We start from the raw sequence: 18,541 nt of genomic DNA, 5'->3' as shown, positions 1-18,541 counted from the left end.
AAATGTGGGGGGTCCAAACGAAGAATTATGAAATGTGAGGGGGACATGTCCCCTTCACATGCAATGGTGGCGACGCCCATGCTTTTATGACAAAGTAACTCCGTTACTAACTCAGTTACTTTTTGGGAAAAGTAACTAGTAACTATAACTAATTACTTTTTGAAAGTAGCGTGCCCAACACTGCTTCTCAGTGTGCTAATATCCCTTACACCTCAGCTGCCCATCACTCCCTTGATTAAATTCTTGCACTCCCTCATCCCTGTCCAGTGGATGTGTTGACACCGACATACTCTCTTCGTCACAGTCAACCAGCTCCAGGTCAACTTGGCCAAGTATCTTTCATGTTCCGCAGTTTAGTTATGATGCAGAGTTGAAACTTGAGCAGGGCAATGCAGCTTACAGGGAAAAGGGTACATTGTTTATTCCGGATCCTAAACAGAAGTCGAACATTCTTGAGGGCCTAGTGCAAGAAATTGTTAGGTACAAACTTTATGCTTCTGACAAAGACTTTAACACAGTTGGAGAGGCTCTAATCTCAAAGCATCCTTGCCTGACTGAGAAAGGCTCCCTCTCTGGATATGCTGGATGGAAATGCAGCTTGAAGAACAAACTGGCAATCTACTGCACTCAACTGAGAAAGCTTGGGTGTCCTGAGGTGACAATAAACTCTATCAAGCACAAACCAGAGGGCAAATCAAGCCCTGCTTTTGGCATTAAAAAACCAAGAAGGTCTGAAGTGAACTACTGTCCCCCCTATCCTACTGGAGAATCTGAGAAGAGTCTTGAGAGTGTGAAAATGGAGCTTGTTTCAGATGTTAAGAAGAACAACAGGGAGGCAGTAAGGATGAAAATGGAAAAGACGTTTGCATATAGGAGACAGGAAGTGGTTCGCGACACACCAATGATAAAAGACTTCCAGGCGAGATGGCCAGCACTTTTTGAAGTACGCGAGGTATGTGATTTATGATTCTCTCTCACTCATACACACATACACACACACACACACACACACACATTGAATTTATTGGGTTTTTTCCATTCTCATTTTCAGATTAATGCTGAATTCAAGCGGATCACAACAATGCCCCTGCAGTCCAGATTTCTATCTCAACTAGATGTTCACTCAGAAACTGATCAAACTTTTTAAAAACAGAGGAGGACAGATAGGCAGACGCCTAGGGGCCATCACTGCACCCATGGATGAAGTAAGTATACTCTCTGGTGTGGGGGTGTAACAGTTGATTGAGTGTCTTCAAACTTGGCTGGATCAAGCAAATAGTGCTACCACCATTATTGAAGCAGCTCCCCCAAATTTTTAATTTTTTGAATGTTACCCGACAAGGGAAAGGTGGAGGGATCGCAAATATATTCAAAGTCTCTTTTCAATGTAAACAATCCTCACTTGGTGATTTTACGTCCTTTGAACACTTATGTGCACTTGTTACATGCTCTCCTAACATATTATTATTAACTATTTATAGGCCTCCGAGACATTCAGCCAAAGTCTTTCTTGAAGAGTTTGGTGAACTGTTGTCAGTCATTTGCTTAGAGTTTGATTGTCTTATTATATCTGGGGATTTTAACTTGCATGTAGATAATACTGATAACACTTATGCCAAAGAACTACTTGCAATTATTGACAACTTCAACCTAGTACAACATGTACAGGGGCCGACCCACTCTCGTGGTCATACTCTTGACCTCGTCATCACAAAGGGTCTTACTGTTTCTACTACTGTTGTTGACCTGGCCTTATCCGATCATTTCTGTGTTTTCTTTGATGTTTCTATGTCTCCTCACATTCAGAACAGCTCAACGACTATAGGTAGGAGAGTCATAAAAGACAACACATGTGCTCTCTTTGAGCAAGCTCTCTCTCAGAACTCAACCAAAATGTCAGACTCTGTAGATGATTTACTGGAAATTTTTAATTTAAATATGACCCAAATTATGGATGATATTGCTCCATTCAAAATCAAGAGTCAATGATAAGCAGAAAGCACCATGGAAGCAGTACCCGGCTGTTAAACTGCTAAAGAGAGAATGTAGAAAGACTGAAAGAAAATGGCGCAAATCTAAACTTCACATCCATTATCAAATCCATAAAGAGATGCTTTGTAATTATAATTATGAAATTCGTAAAGCAAGACAGTCTTTCTTCTCCAACATCATCAGCAGGAATATGAACAATGCCCGTGTGCTATTTTCAACAGTAGAGAAGCTAACTAATCCCCCACCACAATTAGCACCTGAACTTCTCTCAGTTAATAAATGCAATGAGTTTGCATCCTTTTTCAAAGGTAAAATTGATAAAATACGGCAGAATATTCCTCATAATATATCTCAGTTGCAAAAAATTGAAAAACTGCAATCACCAATGACACAGATAGATAACTTCAACACAATGTCAGAATTTTGTTTAATTGATTATGAGACTCTTGAAAAAACTGTACTAAATCTCAGTTCCTCAACATCTGAATTGGACATTCTGCCCACCAACTTTTTTAAGTCTGTTCTTCATCTTATAATTACAGATGTGCTTCAAATTATAAATACATCCTTGGAGACTGGCGTTGTTCCTGTGTCCCTAAAAAAAGCCGTTGTAAAGCCCCTACTTAAAAAAATAATCTGGATCCTTCAGTATTAAATAACTACAGGCCAATATCAAATTTACCATTCATCGGGAAAATCCTTGAAAAAATTGTCTTCAATCAATTAACTGCCTTCTTGATATCAAACAGCCGTTTTGATAATTTTCAGTCAGGATTTCGTGCCAATCATAGCACTGAAACAGCGCTGATTAAAGTTATAAATGACATACGTCTTAATACTGATGCAGGCAAAACATCGGTCCTGGTATTACTGGACCTCAGTGCAGCTTTTGATACTGTTGATCACAACATACTGCTATATCGACTTGAACACTGGGTTGGATTGACTGGTAAAGTTATCAATTGGTTAAATTCATACTTAAAAGATAGAAGCTTCTTTGTTACCATGGGAAATTGTTCCTCAACGTCAATGTCCTTGACCTGTGGTGTCCCCCAGGGGTCGATTCTTGGACCATTACTTTTCAACCTTTATATGCTCCCACTTGGGCAAATTATCAATAACAATTCAATTTTGTATCACTGCTATGCAGATGACACCCAAATTTATTTTGCTCTATCACCTAATGATTATGCCCCCCTTGAATGTCTCTACCAGTGTATCGATCAAATCAACAGCTGGATGTCACAAAATTTTCTTCAGCTGAACACAGATAAAACAGAAGTAATTCTATTTGGAAAAAAAGATGAAAGACTCAGGATTACCACTATTCTTGACACAAAAGGGATTAAAACTAAAGAAATGGTTAAAAATCTTGGTGTTTTCATTGACAGCGAGCTAAACTTTGACAGTCACATGAAAGCAATCACTAAAACGGCATTTTATCACCTAAAAAACATTTCCAAACTAAGAGGACTTATGTCAAAAAATGATCTGGAAAAACTAATACATGCCTTCACCTCTAGTAGGGTTGATTACTGCAATGGCCTTTTCACAGGCCTGCCAAAAAAGACCATCAAACGACTTCAGCTGGTTCAAAATGCAGCAGCTAGGGTTCTCACACGAACAAAAAGAACAGAGCACATTACTCCAATTCTAAGGTCCCTTCACTGGCTTCCAGTAAGCTACAGAATTGACTTTAAAGCATTGCTGCTGGTGTACAAATCTCTAAATGGTACAGGGCCCAATTACCTCTCTGATATGTTGCAGCGGCCTAACCCAATCAGATCTACCAGATCGAAACAGAAAAATTTACTATTAAAACCAGTTGTTAAAACAAAGTATGGTGAAGCAGCTTTTAACTACTATGCAGTACAGCTATGGAACCAACTCCCAGAGGACATTAAAAATGCTCCTGCTGTTGGCAGCTTCAAATCTAGGTTAAAGACCAAGCTGTTTTCAGATGCTTTCTGTTAAATAATTAATATTGTCTTCTTTACATTTTTTATAATCTTTACTTTCTCTGCATGTTTCAAATTTACTTTAACTTTAATCTATTTTATTCTGCTGGTTTCTTTTTTTTTCTTTTTCTCCTCCTATTTGAACTACTACTTAATTTTATTATTTTATTTCTACTATTGTTTAATTCTTATTATTTTCTTTTAATTCTTTTAATTAATTGTTTAATTCTTATATTATATATTAGAATAAAAATAAAATTATTTTATGTAATTTTATTCTCTATTGTTTACTGTTTGTTTTTACTTCTGTAAAGCACATTGAACTGCCATTGTGTATGAAATGTGCTATATAAATAAACTTGCCTTGCCTTCAAGACAAAAACTACGTCCAGTTGACTTGATTCAATTGCCTAGAGATGCCTTTTACCTGGACAAATGAGAATTTACAGACATGAACTCAAACAAAACAACTTGTGCTTCTGCTTTTCTGCCTTAGGATGATGACGTGGATCAGGGAAGAGAATGTGTCATAAAGGCACTCTGTGTTTATCTGAATGAGGACCCAGAGAATCTATTGAGAGAGTATGTGGTAAGTATTACTTAGGTTTAGTATGTTAAGATGTTATCTTTCATATTTTGTATAAGCTTTAAAACATATGATCTACTCATTGTAACAGTGGCGGCTGGTAGTCTTTCAAACAGGGGAGGCTGGTCGGTTACGATATTTCCAGATTTTAAAAGAAAAAACACATCAATTTTGCCCATACTCTTGCCTCTGATCTGGCTGATTGTTGGCAGGGTCACAAACTGTGAAATAACAGGTTCTTTTGGCCCATTAGCCTACTGTCCAATATACATGATGGGGGGGGATATTTTCACATTTTATATTTTAAAATTGTGGCATGTTGTTTAAAAATTGATCATTATTGAAAGCAGCTCTTTGTCAGGAACCTCAGCAGTAACAGCAGAGTGTTCTGGAATAGGCACAAGCACTGACCTTGAGGAGCCAAACATAGAGCTGGGTGCCATACAGCAAATTCCTCAGTGTTGAATTAACACTTTCAGAGTTAATTTGTGTCTAATTGGACCTATATAAACACAGTAGGGTGTTAAATCAACACTCCGGGTGTTAATTCAACACTGGGGATTTTGCTGTGATTCAATGATACTTTTCCTATATTTTACTTATTTTGACTGAGAAATGTTTTATTGACAATTCTGATAACCCTTCACTTTTAATCCAGGTCTGTAGTGTGAAATGTTCTCGGCTGTGTTTTTGTTTAAAAATGTTTTCCAAATTGTAGCTGTGTTTAATTCATATCCAGAAATATATATATATTCCAATATAATATACTCAGCATAAAGATTTTAAATAGATTCTATATTTTTGGTCCATCCATGACATGTTACTAAAGTAGCCTATTTACTGTTGTTGATGTGGATCACTTGCTGTTAGCCAATTCACTTTCTCGTACCAGAAGAGCTGAAAGGAACGAGTATTATTCCCTACCTTTTTCACCAAGTCAATTTGAGGCGTTGGTCTACCCTGCTCTTTAATTTTAATTTTTTCCTCAAAAGGAAGACTGGCAAATGGCTTCGCCAAAATTAAATCAGCAATGCTTGGCGTCCGTGCGCAGCTTTCTTGCTAGCTGACTAGCCCCCTCAAGTTCAAGTTCAGTCACTCAAATAAACGAAATTTCTGGAACTAAGATAGCAAACTTGACAACACTATATTTACACTTTATTTACAATGAAAATATATACAAACTAAAAAAGCTGGTAGAAACCGTATGTAATGAATGAAATCGAAATGTAAGCTGATCTCTTACAATACACCACAGCACTTGTGAATCCGCATGGGACTGAACTGAAATTCACCGCTGCCTGTCTATAGTTGAAACGAGCTGTCAATCAAAGAAAATATCCGGCCGCTTTCACCAATCACCAGTCTCCTCGCGGAAACTGCCATGTTCCTCCCACTGTGAGGCTGGGAGTCCGTGGGGCGGGCATTTTCGCAGTATTTGTCCAATAACAGTCTTGCATTTTGAGATTGACAAGCGCATAGCTCCCAAATGCCATTGAAGTCCACTGAGGCTGGGAGTCCGTGGGGCGGGCATTTTCGTAGTATTTGTCCAGTAACCGTCTTGCATTTTGAGATTGAAAAGCGCAGAGCTCCCAAATACCATTGAAGTCCACTGAGGCTGGGCTGCGTCGCGTCGCGCTGTCACGAGGGGGAAAAACTCACGTACACATTAGGCGAACTGGGGAAAGTTATAACGGAATGATTTCACACTGTAGTTGGGTTGAGCACATATATTTCTATGATTCTGGATCTGAAATAGCAATGTTATAAGGTCGGCTATAACATAAGCCTAGCGCAATTCATCCTACACGATGTTCGTCATTTTTAGAGGAGGCTGAGCCTCCCTCGTTGTCTTAGAGCAATCGCCCGTGCATTGTAGTTACTTTACAGTCAGCTAACTTGTAAGATATGGTAGTGATCTTAATATCAAAGTGTGCATGTTTGTGTGTGGTTTTGTATACTTTTGTGTATGAAAAGTGCCATATAAATAAAGTTTGATTTGATATATTAATAAATTACTCAATACAGATATGCAGTATTCCCTATATATATGTGGCATGTAGTGTAATCACACTTTATGTGCATTGTACAGGCAGCAGATGAAGCCCTCCTCCAGGAATCCATTGAGGAAACCGCGATGGGTATACGTCTTGAAACACAGAGATGCCAGTGAAAAACCAAAGGACATTGGCATTGTCCTCGAGTCCCAGATTGTGATGCAGGATTTGGACAATGTTCCCTTGGCTGCTGCCATGTTGTTTGGCCTGATTTATTCTTTGAACTTAGACTACCCTGCTGAACTCAAGTACACCTTTGAAGTGCTGCAGAAGGTGGTCATGGAGCTTGAAGGCAATGCACTGTCCAAAAAAGCCCAAGTCCTGAAGAACAGACTTTATCAGTGAACTGGCTATCCAGGCTCTACAGCTTGATTTCTTGGAAGACATGCATTATTTCACCTGCCTCTTCCAGTTGTTGGACTTTTCTTTTGGGTGGGAGGCTTTTTTTTTTATTTTTATGGAACTATAACAGAAATTTTCCCCCATTTTTAGTGTTTGGGGTGATTTTTGTTGACTGTGAACACTGGTAATTGGAAACAAGCCACTATAATTGTTTGTGTTTCACATTATTTACATGTCCTGTGGTCATGGCCAGGCTGTGTACCATAGAGTGAAAGGACAGGTGTGTATTCAAGCAAAAATTCTGTCAGTGTGTTGTATGTACATGTGAGTTTTAATGTGTGTGGTGACTGTAGCTTTGGCTTCGGGTTCTGCTAAACGGTGTGTTCCTCGGTTATCCACACACACACACACACACTTCTGACTCCAGTGACAATCCTCTTTCCTCTGGTTCACCATGTTCTGTGTTTGTTGGGGAAAAAAAGGCTATCTAGATTGTTTGCTGGTAATATTGTGTGCATTTTCATCTACCTCTTCCAATTGTTTGCGTTATTTGGGCAGGTGGGAGGCTTTTTTTTCCCACTGTTATTTTTTTTTTAATCAAACCGAAACAGATTACTGCCCCCATTTTTAGGGTTTGGGGTGATTTTTCTTTACTGTGAACACTGATACACACACTCAACATATTTTATTTTTTTTAACTACTGTACCTCCTTAAAGATGTTAACTGCAGTATCACCACTACAGCTTGAAACAGTGTTATAAATGGAAATTTTGAACACAGCAAGTTGTATTTTTAGTAGTATTTATGGATGTTTTATTATGCACCATCTGGAATGAATAATTGAAGATACGTTGGTCTATTGTCATGTCATTATTTTTAGTAAATATAGGTAAAAGATTAGGCTGGATTATGTGGGGGTGTAGAAATTAATTTCTTAAATTACAAATCAGATTATAAAAGTAATTTAAAATATGTAAAGTATACCAAACTTAGTGTCCGATTTGGCTGTGGAAGTTAGGTTAGCTTTACGCGCAAAAAAAAAAAAAAAAAAAAAATGTTGGTCCAACTGATAATTAAATATCATACACATTAAAGAAACTCATTTAACATTAAAAAAAAAAAAAAAATCATGGCAGTGTAGCAGAAGACAATCTAATATACTTAACATCAAAGAAATATTTTAAATTAATATAGTCATGTTGGTTTAAGAAATAATTTAATGTACAGAACATGAATATATCAATTTAAGTAAGCATAACTTTATGTAAATCCAACAGACTTTTTTTTTTTCAGTGTATGTAAATCTCATCTCATTATCTGTAGCCACTTTATCCTTTATACAGGGTCGCAGGCAAGCTGGAGCCTATCCCAGCTGACTACGGGCGAAAGGCGGGGTACACCCTGGACAAGTCGCCAGGTCATCACAGGGCTGACACATAGACAGACACAGACAACCATTCACACTCACACCTACGGTCAATTTAGAGTCACCAGTTAACCGAACCTGAATGTCTTTGGACTGTGGGGGAAACCGGAGCACCCGGAGGAAACCCACGTGGACACGGGGAGAACATGCAAACTCTGCACAAAAAGGCCCTCGCCGGCCACGGGGCTCGAACCCGAACCTTCTTGCTGTGAGGCGACAGCGCCAACCACTACATCACCGTGCCGCCCTGTATGTAAATCAATTTTACAAAAGCATTTGAATTGTAATCAAAAAAATTTCACAGTGGAGGCCAGATAAAGCAGGATGCTATCTTTATTCTTATTAAACATGACAAAAGAAAAACATTGAGTGTTAGGTAAATGCAAAAAAACAAATTAGAAAATTTATTTTTTGACCATAATGTCTCAAATGAGAGACCAGTTTCTGAGACGGACCTCCCTCCCTCCCTCTCTCATATATATATTTTGAAGAAATTAACAGAATTTTCAGCACTTTTGTCATTATATTTTAATCATTTTAACCCAATATATGCACTTAAAATACTACCCCAAATCTGAAAAAGCTGAGACAGTATGGAAAATGCAAATAAAATCGAGAAAGCAGTGATTTCTAAATTTACTTTGACTTGTCTTTCATTGCAGACAGTATGAACCCAAAGATATTTCATGTTCTGTCTGGTCAACTTAATTTCATTTGTTAATATACCTCCTGCATTTCAGGTCTGCGACACTTTCAAAAAAAAGTTGGAATGGGGCTAATGAGGTAAAACAAATAATGACGTGATTTGAAACGGGTGATCTCAACAGGTGACTGTAATCATCATTTGGTACTAAATCAGTATCCAGGAAAGGCCTAGTGTTTGAGGAGCAACGATTGGCTGAGGATCTCCATGTTAGTCAACAAATGCACAAGAACATTTTTGAAATGTTTAAAAACAATGTTCCTCAAAGAAAGATATGACAGGATTTAGATATTTCCCCCTCCACAGTACATATCATTCAACAATTCAAGGAATCTGAAGGAATTAGGAACAAGCCTAAGCATAAGCTGATAAGGGATAAACTCTTAGGGATAAAATTATTAGTTCATAATGTCTATTATTCTGTCAAGGTGGTTTGTGACAATGTCCATTGTTAAAAGCATTATACAAATAAATTGACTTGCCTTAACAGTATTGTGGTATAACAAATATAACCACAATCTCTAAAATTTTTTAATGATTGCACATCTTGAAATGCTTTAAAAGAACCTCTTCCTTTAAATTTACTCTCATATCAGGTAAATCGTTCACTGGAAATTATGGCCTTCTTTATGACAGTGCACACCATATGACCAAAATTATGTAGATACCTGAACAATCACACCCATATGTGCTTGTTGAAAATCCTATTCCAGATTTTGTCCCCCTTGGCTGTTATACTAACCTCCAGTATTCTGGAAAAGACTTCAACTAGATTTTGGAGTGTGGCTGTGGATTTGCCCATTCTGCCACAAGAGCACTAGTGCAGTCAGGCTTTGCTGTTCCAATTCATCCCAAGTGTATTCCGTGGGGATGAGGTCAGGGCTCTGTACAGGATATTCAAGTTCTTCCATACCAAACTTGGTAGACCTTTTCTTCATGGAGCTGGCTTTGTGCACAAGGGCATTGTCATGCTGGAACAGGTTTGGGTCCCTTAGCTCCACAGTGAAGGGAAATTTTAAATGCTACAGCATACTGAGACATCCTATCCAACAGTGTGCTTCAAAGTTTGTGGCACCAGTGAGCATAAAGCCTACATAAGAGTGTGAGGGTCAGGTGCCCACATACTTTTGGCCATATAGTGTACCTTCCATTATCTTATTATGCACTGGAGAGGCGAGCAGAATAAAAAAATTTGATGAGATGCAGTCTGGCGATTATGTTTGTACTAGTAATACTAGAATGTGCGCACTCTTAGCCTGCAGTAATGTCCAATTCAGCGAGGGGTGGCAATGAGCTGGTATTTGCGGGGCAGGTTGGCAAAGCCACTGATTTCAGGAGTGGTGTCAATGCTCTCAGGTCCTCCAGGTGTGGTAAAGGTGAAACGTTGCAGCAGAGACACTAGGAAAATAAACAGTTCCATGCGTGCCAGAGACTCACCCACGCAGGACCTCTTACCTGCATGAAAGAGACAATTCAAGTCAGGATTGCATAACACTTATTTAGTTCATCCTGATTCTGTTGTGTCCATTCTGTACTTGGATAGCTATAAATTACATCTTGTGTGCTTGTCATTGTGTAGATTTGTCCTGGTCTTACTCTTGTAATACTGACACTATGTACCCATGTGAGTACAGAGCCTCTCAATGGAAAGACTGATAGCTCTTCAGTTAAAGCTCTGTGGCAGTGAAATAAGAACAAGCAGAAAGATTCAATAGCTTGAATGGATGTTTGAAATGAGATTTTCTCCCCTCACCTGAATAAAAAGTCCCCAAAAAAAAAAAAAAGTGTCTGCCAAATAAAGTATGCATTTCTTACTATATTCATGCAAAATTTGACCTAACTTCATCAGTCAAGATCTGACAATATCACACTGACAGAAAATTACCCTGGATTTGTAATACACTCACCACCATAAAGACTGTCTTGTTGTTAATAACCCGTCCATACATTATCCATAACCACTTGTCCTGTACAGGGTCACAGGCAAGCTGGAACCTATCCCAGCTGACTATGGGCAAGAGGCAGGGTACAACCTGGACAAGGTACCAAATCATCACAAGGCTGATGAGACAAACAACAACTCACATCTATGGTCAATTTAGAGCCACCAATTAAATTAACCTGCATGTCTTTGGACTGTGGGGGAAATCAGAGCACCCGGAAGAAACCCACAGACACAGGGAGAATGTGCAAACTCCACACAGAAAGGCCCCCATCAGCCACTGAGCTCAAACCCAGAACCTTCTTGCTGTGAGGCAACCGTGCTAACCCCTACACCACCATGCTACTGGTGGTCAATAATGAACCCAAATATTGATGAAAACATCAGTGCACTGCAGTGCAAAGGATACATTGGGGAATGTACATGCGTTTCATCAGATCTGGGGACATTTTTCCACTTCACTTCAGTCCATCATAAAAGAGCTTGGCCCCAGAGAAAGTGGCAGTGTTTCTGGATATTGTCTATATCTGGTTTTAAGTTGCATTTGTGGATCCAATAATGAACTGTTTTCACAGATGGTTTTCTGAAGTGCTCCTGAACCCATATAGGCAATTTCTACTACAGACACGTGTCTGCTTTTAATGCAGTTTTGCCTGAGGGCCTGAAGATCACAGGCATCCAATGCCAGTTTTCAGCCTTGTCTCTTGCATACAGAGATTTCTCCAGATTCTCTGAATCTTTTAATGATATTATGTACCATAGATGATTTGATTCCCAAATTGTTTGCAATTTTACATTGAGGAACGTTATTCCTAAATTGTTGCAGTGTTTGCCCACACAGTCTTTCACAGAGCGGTGAACCCCTCCCCATCTTGACTTCTGAGAGACTCAACCTCTCTGGGATGCTCTTTTTATACCCAATCATGTTACAGACCTGTTGCCAATTAACCAAATTAGTTTTTTTTAAGCATTACACAACTTTTTCAGTCTTTTGTTGCTCCTAAAAAGCTACAAAAGACTGAAAAAGCTCCTTGGTCAGCCCCAGGGATGAGGACCTGGTGTTGGACAAAGTCCCCTCATAGCCCTGCTCTGGCTCAGGAAGGATTTCTCACCTAGGCTTAGGTTGAGGCTTGGGTTCTGATTGGGCCTTGAATGGGAGTGTGGACACAGGTGGAGGCTTTGGTTCAGGCTTGAACTCGGACATGAGGATTGTCAGGGGCTCAGGCATAGACCTCAGACATAGGCTTGAACGTGGGCATAGACATGGGCTCAGGCATAGACATGAGCGTGGACTCTGGCATAGACATAGGATTGGACATGGGCTTGGATGCAGGCATGGACATGGGCTTGGACTCTGACCTTGGCATAGGCTCTGGCACTAGCATGGGCATGAACTTTGACATGGGCTTGGATTCAGGCATAGACTCAGACAGGTCTAGGCTTTGTTTTAGTGACCGCCTCCTCCCTGAAGCCTGGCAGTGGAGCAAATATCTCATCCCCCCTGAAGCCAGGTGGTGGAGTGATGATCTTGTCCTCACTGAAACAAAGTGGCAGATTGATGGTCTGGTCTTCCCTGAAGCCAGGCAGCAGGGCAATGATCTGGTCCTCCCTGAAGCCTGGAGTGGAGGCCATCCTGTTGGCCTCTGGAGTGGACTATGGAGCAGAGGCCACCCTGTCAACCTCTGGAGCAAGCTGTGAAGTGGAGTCCTCCCCCTCTGCCACTGCATCAGCCTTTTGGGTATCAGCCACCCTCAAAAAAACTTGAGGGTCCTCCTTCCCTAGATCCTGGAACCAGGACTTGAGTATTGCATTGAACAACTTGGAGCTTTGGCAGCATGGGGGAACTTCGGAGGCTAAACTGCGAGTAGGCTCTTGGCCCACCAGTGAGCTGGTCCAGTGAGCCAATATATCATGCAGCCTACCCACATGCTTTCAGCAGGTTTGGGCTCCACCAAGTCTTCATAGAAGAAGCTGCAAAAATCCATTGGGTGGATCCTCCACTCTGTCGTAAGCTGCTGGTATGTCCAGCCCTAGCCATTGCAGGAACCATACCGATCCCAATTTTGGCACCATGATACCTTTTTTTAAATTTCATTTAAGGGTTGGATTTTTCATATTTTTTTCAATGTGAGATGAAGCTACTTCACCAAAAAGGTGGATTTTTTTTTCCAAACCCTTTTTACTAATCTTTACAAGGGATGCTGTCGGTAAAAGGTGGCTGCAGATGAATGTAATTGCGGGAAGGTTTATCTACAGCAGGCAAATACACAACAGCATCAGGCAAAAGCACGAGTTGATGTACAAGCAAGGGTCATTTGAGGCACAAACAGGGCATCAGCGTTAGATGAATGGCAGAGTCCAATTAAACAAAGCAAAAAGTCAAGAACAAGAGAGTAGCACAGAGATTCCAGTCTTGGTATCGATAGATGCTAGGTACTGAGCATATGCTTCAAGTCTGTGTCGTCGGAGTCCTTATGTGTGTGTAGTGATTGCGCTCTGATCAGGAACAGGTGAATGTAATAATTAGTCCCTGCCCAACATAAATGTGCATGGATGTAATAGTTTGAGGTGCACCAAATGCAAATGCATGCTGACATGACAGCTGCCATTAATCCTGGACATAAATATAATTGTATTCCCTTAGCAAAAAGTAGTATACTTAAAGTTCATTTTATTAAGTATGCTTCAGTATAAGTATAGCAAGTATACTACAGACCATGTACTTTTAGCGTACGAGAAAGTATACAAATTTAATACTTTTTCGGACTAAATTGGAACATTTCAAGCTTATAAAAGTATACTTTAAAGTTCATTTTAAGTTTGCAAAAGTACACTTTAAAGTATACAAGTACACTCATCTATATACCATCAATGTACTTGGTATATCCCTCTCGTATGCTTAAAGTATACCACAAGTACACTTGGATATACTGCCATTGTACTAGTTATATACTTCAAATCCCTATTTTTAGTTTATTATTGTATACTTTAAGTATACTGTTATAAACGGTTATTTCACTAGTTTACTTGTTATACTTTAAGTTTGCTTGGCATATTATTTGTAGCTTACTATTTATATGGGGGCATAGGGGCTCTGCAGGAGGGGTAGTACCTTTGGTGTCTGGCACGCTGCTCCCTACTTGTAGGGTGGACGGGCACCACTGGCCCCCACTCATCCCCTAAATCTCTCACATGTTGGCTCCAAGCGCCATGCCCTGGTACACCGCTTCAGCTGGCAGGCTAAACCATGTGAGGGGGTGATGTCTAACATTGCATCACTGGGCGTACGAACTTCTTCAGGAAGTCACCGGCCAGGGCGGAAGTGATCCTAGATGATCTCAATGGCCAACATGTTCCCCGTGCCTCCGTGGAAGGTTTTTGAGCCAGAGGCTAGGACAAGGACAGTCTGATGGAAAACCTACGACCCGAGGACCTCGTTGTCACCGTCCCAGCTTGCTAGGCTATGGCAGTTGAACCACGGGTGTAAAGGGTGGGGCCAGTACCGCGCACACTGCACTTCACCATAAAACTCCACTGCGCAGGCTTGAAGGACTCGTCTACGTCCGCTTGCCACCAACTTTACCAAAGTCCTGTAGCGACGGGAAAGGGGCGAAAACGGCAGGTGAAAGATGTCGCTGGCAGCCGCAGTTCCAATCCTGCATGCAGGCGGTTCAGGATATTGGTCGCCTGACGTTGACCTAGGGACGACAACATCACTCGGCACACCCTGAACGACCAAGCAGCCTTCTCTAAGGACGAACTGCTTGCTCCACACGGAGAGGGGCCTAGAAAAGGTGGCCTAACCAAAGCTCGTCTCCCATCCCCCCAGTTGGCTTGCCGTGGCCAACGGGCATCTTCCCAACGGTCAAACAAGAACTAAAGGAAAAAGGTACGCACCCACCTGTATGGGTGCAAACGCACTGACATTGGCATGCTGGAACATTAGAACCATGCTCGATCAAGAAGACAGCAATAGACCTGAACGTCGCTCTGCCCTGATTGCACACGAACTGTCCAGGTTGAATATAGACATTGCTGCTCTCAGCGAAGTTCGCGTCCCAGATGAAGGCAGCCTACAGGAGCAAGGCGCCGGATACACCCTCTTCTGGTCAGGGAAACCGGCAGCAGAAAGGCGCCTCTCCGGAGTCGGCTTCATGCTGAAAACTTCCATCGCTTCCAAGCTGGTAAACCTGCCCATCGGTCATTCCGACCACATCATGTCCATGCGCCTCCATTTGAAGAACAAGAAGTGCGCCACTCTCTTCAGTGTGTACGCCCCCACCCTTCAAGCTGAACCTGCGGAAAAGGGCAAGTTCTACTCCGAGCTGTGCAGCCTCCTTCAAAGCACCCCTGCAGACGACAAGGTGATAATCCTTGGCGACTTCAACGCCAGAGTGGGCCAAGACGCAGTTGCCTGGAAAGGAGTTCTTGGTAGACACGGCGTTGGTAAATGCAACGACAACGGGCGCTTGCTGCTTGAGTTCTGCATGGAGCAGCAACTTGTCATCACCAACACCATCTTCCAGCAAAAGGACAGTTTGAAGACAACCTGGATGCACCCTCGGTCCAAACACTGGCACCTCATTGACTATGTTCTAGTGCGCCAACGAGACCACCGAGATGTCCATCACACCAGAGTGATGCCCAGCGCAGAATGTCACACTGACCATCGCCTAGTGCGCTGCAAGCTCAGGCTGCACTTCAAGCCTAAACCAAGGAAAGGAGGGCCATCCAAGAAGAAATTCAAGCTCAGCAAGCTACAGTCAGCTGAAGTGAAAGCTGACCTCCAGGCAGACTTACAGTCCAAGCTTGAAAACAACTGCCCAGAAGATCCTTCACCTGAATCACTCTGGAAACACCTAAAGACAGCCATCCTGCAGACTTCCAAAGAAGTCCTGGGGTTTATCACCAAGAAGAACAAAGACTGGTTCGACGAGAACAACGAGGAAATCCAACAACTGTTAGCGAAGAAGAGATCAGCCCACCAGGCCCATCTGGCCCAGTCGCCCTGTCCAGTGAAGAAAGCTGCCTTCCGTCTCATCTGCAGTGACCTCCAGCGCAAACTTCGAGTCATACAGAACGAGTGGTGGAACAACCTCGCAGAAAGAACTCAGAAATGCGCAGACGCTGGTGACTATAGAGGCTTCTACGAAGCTCTTAAGGCAGTTTATGGCCCCACCCACCACATCCAGAGTCCTCTGCGCAGTGCGGACGGTGAGGCGCTCCTCATAGACGGAACGGCTATACTGGGCTGTTGGGCTGAGCACTTCCAGGCCCTCTTCAGCGCTGACCGAGTTGTCCAGGACCCAGCTGTCAATCGCATTCCTCAACTTCCAGTTAAAGAGGAATTGGATGTACCTCCCACCATGGAGGAGCTCACTGAAGCCATAGACCAGTTAAAGAGTGGAAAGGCAGCAGGCATCGACGGCATTCCTCCAGAGATATGGAAAGATGGAGGCCCAGCGTTGCACAGCAAACTCCTCAAACTCCTTGTCTGCTGTTGGGAGCAAGGACAATTGCCAAGTGACCTCCGAGATGCAGTCATCATCACCTTGTACAAAAACAAGGGGGAGAAGTCAGACTGCTCCAACTACCGGGGAATCACTCTGCTGTCCATCGCCGGCAAAATCCTTGCCCGAGTGCTCCTAAACAGGTTGATACCTGCCATCGCAGAAGACCACCTCCCAGAATCCCAATGTGGCTTCAGAGCAAACCGGGGCACCACAGACATGGTCTTTGTCCTCAGGCAGCTCCAAGAGAAATGCCGGGAGCAAAACATGGGGCTGTATGCAACGTTTGTGGACCTTACGAAAGCGTTCGACACAGTGAGCAGGAAGGGACTGTGGATGATCATGGAGCGCCTCGGCTGCCCTCCAAAGTTTCTCAGTATGATCATTCAGTTGCATGAAGACCAGAGCGGCCAAGTCAGAGTAAACAGCAACCTCTCAGAGCCCTTTCCCATCATCAACGGTGTAAAACAGGGATGCGTCCTCGCACCGACACTGTTCAGCATTTTCTTCAGCATGATGCTAAAGTAGGCCATGGAAGACCTTGACGATGAAGACGCGGTCTACATTCGCTACCGCCTGGATGGCAGTCTGTTCAATCTAAGGAGGCTCCAAGCCCGAACAAAAGACACATGAGCAACTGATCAGAGACCTCCTCTTTGCTGATGACGCTACCCTCGTCGCTCACACTGAAAGAGCCCTGCAGCGCCTTACGTCCTGCTTTGCAGAAGCTGCCCAGCTCTTCGGACTCGAGGTCAGCTTGAAGAAGACTGAGGTCCTCCACCAGCCCGCACCTCGGGTAGAGTACCGCCCTCCTCACATCACCATCGGCGAGACGGAGCTGAAAACAGTACACCAGTTTACCTACCTGGGGTGTGTCATCTCATCTGATGCCAAGATCGACAAAGAAGTCGACAACAGACTGGCCAAGGCAAACAGCGCTTTTGGCAGACTGTACAACAGAGTATGGTCAAACAAACACTTGAAAAGGGGCACCAAGATCAGAGTGTACAAAGCTGTCGTTCTCACCACCCTCTTGTATGGCTCTGAGTCGTGGGTAACCTATCGTCACCACCTGCGACTCCTCGAGCGTTTCCATCAGCGCCGTCTCCGCACCATTTTCAACATCCACTGGAGCGAGTACGTCTCAAACGTCGACGTCCTTACACAAGCGGAGATCACCAGCATCGAGGCTATGTTGCTGAAGTCGCAGCTACACTGGGCAGGGCACGTCTCCAGAATGGAGGATCATCGCCTGCCCAAGATAGCCCTGTATGGCGAACTCTCCACTGGTCACCGTGACAGAGGGGCACCAAGGAAACGCTACAAAGACTCCCTGAAGAAGTCACTAGGTGCCTGTCACATTGATCACAACCAGTGGTCTATCCTCGCTGCTGACCGTGTCGCCTGGCGCTACACCATTCACCAGGCCGTCTCCTCCTTCGAGGAATCCCGCTGTGAGAACCTGCGGGAGAAGCGTCGCAGAAGGAAAGAACGGGAAATTTCAGCAGCGGTACCTGACATCACTTTCGACTGCAGCCGATGCGGCCGGACCTGCCTGTCCCGCATCGGACTCATCAGCCACGAGCGAGCCTGCAGTCGTCGTGGACAATGCCCTTCATAAAATCTTCGTTCGCGAAGCCAAGCCGAGAGAGAGACTATTTATATACTGGAAATGTACTCCTTAAAGTATTCTTAAAGTTTACTCATACTGTATGTACACAAGTGTGATGGATTTACAAAATCACAAGACAGAATGTTGAAAACAAGTTTGATATATTTTCAAACATTTCAAAAACAAAGACCTATGAAATCAAGTCCTTCCTTACTAGAGAAAATGAAAGGAAAAAGTGCACATTTGCATGTAAAAATGTAAACAATGGTCTCTTGATCAATAAAGTCAAGTCAAAAGTTTCTGTTTTTGTGTATGATTTTAAGGTACATAAAGATAATGCAATTGAGCACACATACTATATACTGTAAAGTTTTAAACTCCAGCATTATATTACATTAATATATAAATGAATGTT

General features: G+C 42.6%; 1 protein-coding gene and 1 long non-coding RNA gene across 5 annotated transcripts in view; one reads left to right on the top strand and one right to left on the bottom strand.

Annotated features, from left to right (window-relative positions):
* Positions 1-1,001: 1,001 nt before the first annotated feature.
* LOC132871159 (uncharacterized) lies at positions 1,002-7,593 on the top strand. Its single transcript, XR_009651269.1, has 3 exons — positions 1,002-1,205; positions 4,447-4,539; positions 6,626-7,593. It is a non-coding gene; the product is annotated as an uncharacterized LOC132871159 (long non-coding RNA).
* Positions 7,594-8,674: 1,081 nt separating this feature from the next.
* LOC132871545 (cytochrome P450 2C20-like) overlaps positions 8,675-18,541 on the bottom strand; it is a 51,046-nt gene continuing 41,179 nt past the window's right edge. For 3 of the 4 annotated variants that reach the window (XM_060905790.1, XM_060905792.1, XM_060905791.1), the window contains one exon: positions 8,675-10,517. In XM_060905790.1, coding sequence (XP_060761773.1) covers positions 10,336-10,517 — 182 coding nt within the window. In that variant the 3' untranslated portion in view covers positions 8,675-10,335. The remainder of the gene's footprint in view (positions 10,518-18,541) is intronic. The other variant, XM_060905793.1, reaches the window with a different exon arrangement.

Source organism: Neoarius graeffei, chromosome 23 (genome assembly GCF_027579695.1).
Source record: "Neoarius graeffei isolate fNeoGra1 chromosome 23, fNeoGra1.pri, whole genome shotgun sequence".
Lineage (NCBI taxonomy): Eukaryota > Metazoa > Chordata > Actinopteri > Siluriformes > Ariidae > Neoarius > Neoarius graeffei.
Note: the sequence above shows the minus strand (reverse complement) of the source record. Positions and strands in the feature narration are given on the sequence as shown.